We start from the raw sequence: 6,000 nt of genomic DNA on the forward strand, positions 1-6,000 counted from the left end.
CTTGGATAGTGGAATAGCCTCTGTGCCATGGTCTTCCACTGTCTTGGATTAGAGATCTTTTGCTTGAGGGTAAACTCGGGCACACTATTCTATCCTGTTTCCCTTCCTATTGTTATTTTGAAGTTGTTATCTTCGTGTTATTTTCAAGTTTTTATAGCTTCTATATGAAAGATTTATTTTAATGTTATTATTGTTCCTAAACTTCCCTTGTAGCCTTCCTTAGTTCCTTTCCTCACTGGGCTCCAAAAACGTTACCGAGAGAGAGAGAGAGAGAGAGAGAGAGAGAGAGAGAGAGAGAGAGAGAGAGAGAGAGAGAGAGAGAGAGAGAGAGAGAGAGAGAGAGTAAAGGCATCATAAGTAAATAATTCCAATTTCGTAAAACTTTGACATCAATCCCCTGAAAAAAATGATGCATTCCTTTCCTCGCATCCAAGCTGTTCCATTCCTCTTCCAGGAATGGAACACATTTATTCCATTCCTCTTCCAGGAATGGAACACGTTTATTTCATTCCTCTTCCAGGAATGGAACACATTTATTCCATTCCTCTTCCAGGAATGGAACACGTTTATTTCATTCCTCTTCCAGGAATGGAACACATTTATTCCATTCCTCTTCCAGGAATGGAACACGTTTATTTCATTCCTCTTCCAGGCATGGAACACAATCGACTGCAGACTCCAAGAATGTTACCATTACACAGAGAGAGAGAGAGAGAGAGAGAGAGAGAGAGAGAGAGAGAGAGAGAGAGAGAAGAGAGAGAGAGAGAGACTCTAAAGTACTCGTAAGAAAATAATTCTAATTTCGTAAGACCTTGAAATCAATCCCCCGGGGGAGGGGGAACAAACAAATAAGAGCTAAATCCACTTAGGCTAAAGAGAGCACCACAAAGGGAGTCTCTGTACAAGATAGTGAGGGGGACACTACACACATCGGATGAAAGGGAAGGTCGTAAGGATCTGATAACATCAGAGCCATCATTTGGGAGTGTACCGAATGACACACACACACACACACACACACACACACACACCACACACACACACACACACACACACATATATATATATATATATATATATATATAGAGAGAGAGAGAGAGAGAGAGAGAGAGAGAGAGAGAGAGAGAGAGAGAGAGAGAGAGAGAGAGAGAGAGAGAGAGAGAGAGAGAGGAGCACACATAGAATATTTAAAATTTTCTCTTCAAATTTCTTCCTTCAATAGTTGAATAATAATAATAATAATAACATAATAATAATAATAATAATAATAATAATAATAATAATAACACTCCAAGGGAGCATAAACCGTTTCCAACGAAAATTAAAAAAAAATTACCTGAGTGAAAGCGTAAGTACCATTCTCCTAGACATAAAAAATATAACATTTAATCTATACAATTCTCTTTATTAATATGCTGCCAAGTCGTTATTGTACTAAACTAACTTCAAGACCATAGTGAACTGTAATTTTATATAAAATTGACTAAACCACACTTTACATTACACTTACTAATACTTAGGAGCGAACTCTTCCTTTTCTTCTACCACCCATCTTACCTATCGGCTTAAAAAACAACCAAGGTAACTTTATCTGTGCATCAATTAAACAGAAATACAGCTTATTTCTCGACTTTTTGCTCAACCTTGACCTTAACATGTTTTAATTAGCGTGGATTTTCATATACTTAAATATGAACCAAGTTTGAAGTCTCTGTGACAACGATGTCCAAACTTATAGCTGATTACGTGAATTGAACATTTTGCTTGACCTTACAAAATTTAATCATTTCCAGCTTTTTACATAACAGTTAATTTTTGCAAGTTTCATTACTCTACGATTAAAACTGTGGCTAGGAAGCTGTTCACAAACACACAAACATTGGGTAAAACATAACCTCCTCCTAACTTCGTTGGCGAAGACAATAACACAGTAATGATACTGATAGGAACTTGTTTTAACATCTAATCTATGAATATTACAGGGTCTAGAACTCTATATCATCTTAGGTCATCGAATGCCCACAATATCCCAATTAACAGCTTCTCAAAAAATCTTTTTTTTTTTTTTTACTTTCTTTCCGACATTTCAAAAAACATATAAATAAATAAATTGGTAAAAGAAAATTAGAGTGAAGCACTTGGCGGAACATGTGGCGAGGAAAAGCAAGATGGCTTCCTCCTACAAAACAGGATTCTAACCAAGGTCATCCTCCATTGAAATCCACGTATTCGCCTCCATAAAAATCCTGTTTGATCCTACATGTGCATCATCTACATAAATTCCCTCTACCTATGAGCAACACAAAGCCTAATTATTATTAAGATGATTTAAATGTTATAATTTCAAACAGTGTACTTCTAATTTATTCATAGTCCGAAGCTACAATTTACTCTACGAATTCTTACGAGGAACGAAATTAAAATCTAAGCAAAAAAATATAAATGATTAGAAATTAATCTATAAGGTACATTACTCAAGTGTCTTATGTGGATGAGATCACGATGGAGATGGTTTGGCTCTTCACACTCCCCAAGAGAGATTAGCTCATCAAACGTTTAATTGGACTACACAAGACACTTGAAGAGTTGGAAGACCTAGGCCTACATGGTTGAAGACTATGAAGCGTGAAGTAGATGATTAATAGAGAAGTATTGATTTAAAAGCTCAAGCTAGAGACGACTGGCGAAATCAATCTAACTGAGGCCCTTTGCGTCAATAGGCCTAGGATGAGATGATGAAGCAAAAGTACCTTTAAAATTATAAAGAAATTTGGGAACCTACTCATCCAAGCAGATTGTCTATTAATTGTTTTCCTTTCTCATCCTAATCAAGATTTAATCACCTGGAGAAAACTAGGTTTAAATGCTGATGAGCTTCAATTCCGGCCAAAGCTTAGTTGATCTAAATCTCCAGACATGGATCTATCCTATACCGAATTTGATAATCTAGTTTGGATACTAATTCTATTGATTAATTATTCTGATCTGTATCTTAATTTCTTCCTAACCCCAACAACACTTATGATTCCTTAGTCTAATCAAGGTTATTATCCATTAAATTTACCATCTTGACTAGAGTCGTAATGATGCATTATCATGAACCAGATCTGGTTACCTTAACCGAATTTCAGCCTCGATGCCTCACGCTTTAATCCTAATTTTGACATTTACTTATCCAAATCCATATCCTTACCCAGATAAGCATGATCATCCTAATTGAGATTACGAAGATGCCTTATCCTAATCTACATATATACAGTATATCCTAATTGAGATCATGTTGATTACTTATCTTACTTGAGGGTACACTCAGGTGCACTATTCAATCTCTTCTTATTTCCTTTCCTCGCTAGACTATTTTTCACTATTGAAGCCCTTAGGCTTATAACACCCAATTTTCCAACTAGGTTAATAATAATAATAATAATAATAATAATAATAATAATAATAATAATAATAATAATAATAATAATAATAATAATCTTTCACTCTGATCCGAACTGATCATGATTCGTTCAGTCTGCCTGAAATGGATTCTGATGACCCATTAGTCTGACAAGGAACCCAATGATATATTAACATAAAGATCCTGACGATCTCCAAGCCTGATAAGGACCTCGATGATCCATTAGCCTGATAAAGATTCCGATAATCCTACAGGGCTAATTTGGTAAGGATTCCTATAATCCTATAGACCTAGTCTGAAACGGAATCCGACAATTCTATAGGCTTGGTCTGACAAGGATTCCAATGTTCCCTTGGCCTGAAATAGATGCCAATAATCCTATAGGCCTAGTCTACAAGGTTACCAACTATCCCTTAGCTTGATAAAGATTCCAATAATCCTATAGGCATAGTCTGATAAGGATCCCAATGGTCCCTTACCTTGATAAAGATTACGATAATTCCATACGTCTGGTCTGATATGGATCTCTTACCCTGATAAGGATTCCGATAATCATATAAGCCTAGTTTGATAAGGATCCCAATGATCCCTTAGCCTGATAAAGATGACGATAATCATATAGGCCTAATCAGTTAGGTTATCTATGACCCCTTAGCCTGATAAAGATGCCGATAATCCTATAGGCATAGTTTGATAAGGATCCCAATGGTCCCTTTGCTTGATAAAGATTACGATAATCCCATACGTCTGGTCTGATAAGGATTCCGATAATCATATAAGCCTAAAGCCTAGTCTGATAAGGATCCCAATGATCCCTCAACCTGATAAAGATCAATATCACCCTTTAGCGTGATTAGGATCCCTATGATTCCCTAGTCTGACAAGGAACACGATGATCCTTTAGCCCCAGGATCCTGATGATTCCTTAGCCTGATGAAAGACATACCACATAGGACCTCTTTTCTGCAATAGCCTGATTTGGACACTGGTAACTAAAATTAGGATCAATATCCTAATACCATGTCCTGAATTCGACCTATTTGATACCAAAAATTGATCAGAATGTCTTGGTGATCCTACGCCATATTCGTATGATTCCTTATTCTCACAACAGTTAAAGTCTCAAAGACAACTTATCCCACGGCTCTCTTGAGAAAATTAATGAATAATTTCCTACATCTGTCATAACATCCAAAAATACCCCCAATGAGTCATTTATATTCACTGGCAGTCTTTAAATACAAATTTATGAGTCAGAGATCGACATTAAGACAATTACTATTAATCAAATACCTTTTTGTACCGTTGGTGATTAAAGAAAATATGGATTATTATTACGGACAGCGCTATTACTATTATTGGAATGATAACCATGGAAGCAATAAATACTATTTACATTCCAAGAGAAATACATCATTAAGAACGTAAGAATATAGGGAATGTATTAATGTACAGCAATGGGCAAACAATCAATAAATTGGCGGTGAGCAATCAATACATAATTGAGCATCGGACTATCAATCTAAATGATGTTTGACATTCATGCGCTCACACATACTATGGGATTGTCAGCAAAAACACGGGGAGAGAGAGAGAGAGAGAGAGAGAGAGAGAGAGAGAGAGAGAGAGAGAGAGAGAGAGAAATACCTCACTAGGCCTCTTATTACAGGTTTTAAGTATGTCTGAGTCATAATTCAATTAGTAAATGGCTTAAGTATATTTAAGACAACATCAATTTGTAAACAAACACTGAATAAATTAATAATCAAATAACCAAGGTTTGTGTTTCAAATTCTTACATGTTTAGTCCCATACCTCAACAATTCAAAGTAAATAACTAAAACTATTATACGTCTCAGTCGTAACCTCGAATATGATACAGCCGGAGAACACCTGCAGCAGGTGTAAATCCTTCAACGGCTAACGTCACGGTTGGGTGGCAAGTGTAAGTGGCAACATATATTGAGGAAAACACATTTTACAGGTAGGAAACCAATAAACAGCTTACATTTTACCACGGTAAATGTTGTTGATGAAGCTATTTATTATTTGCCTGTGGTATAATTTGCAGTTTTTAGTTTATATATGTGAAAGATCTTCTACTGTTTTTTTTTTAAATATTTTACTTTAATTGTTCATTACTTCTCATGCAGTTTATTTATTTCCTTGTTTTCTTTCCTCACTAGGCTATTTTCCTGTTGGAGCCCTTGGGCTTATAGCATTCTGCTTTCCCAACTAGGGTTATAAGCTTAGCTTGTAATAATAACTATAATAACAATAATAAAACAGGCTAATACATGGCACACAGGACACTAAGCACATACATCCTACTGTCATGGCAACTAGAGGTCATTAATCACGATGACTTACCCTTGTAGATACTTATGAATGAATGTGTCTGGCCTGGGTATGGTATGTTGTTGATCGTTGCCCCCCACCCCCTGGGACCCTCCTGTTTGAGAGATCTGCCGAATTAAACCTACGAATTTCTTCTTTAGCGAAGGACCCGAGCTGTTACGACTCATCTTGTTGATAGTGTTACAGATCTAACAACGACGGTCATTACATATATCGGCAGATCCCTAATAATGTCG

The 6,000-nt window shown here is 36.2% G+C and overlaps 1 protein-coding gene across 2 annotated transcripts in view; it reads right to left on the minus strand.

Moving 5' to 3' along the window:
- The window catches only part of LOC137625848 (uncharacterized), a 197,763-nt gene that overhangs the window by 191,679 nt on the left and 84 nt on the right, over window positions 1-6,000 (minus strand). For both annotated transcript variants that reach the window (XM_068356751.1, XM_068356750.1), the window contains exon 1: window positions 5,777-6,000. This exon is cut by the window's right edge and continues 84 nt beyond it. In XM_068356751.1, the coding sequence (XP_068212852.1) occupies window positions 5,777-5,931 (155 nt within the window). In that variant the 5' untranslated portion in view covers window positions 5,932-6,000. The remainder of the gene's footprint in view (window positions 1-5,776) is intronic.

The sequence above is a fragment of the Palaemon carinicauda genome, chromosome 33 (assembly GCF_036898095.1).
Source record: "Palaemon carinicauda isolate YSFRI2023 chromosome 33, ASM3689809v2, whole genome shotgun sequence".
Classification (NCBI taxonomy): domain Eukaryota; kingdom Metazoa; phylum Arthropoda; class Malacostraca; order Decapoda; family Palaemonidae; genus Palaemon; species Palaemon carinicauda.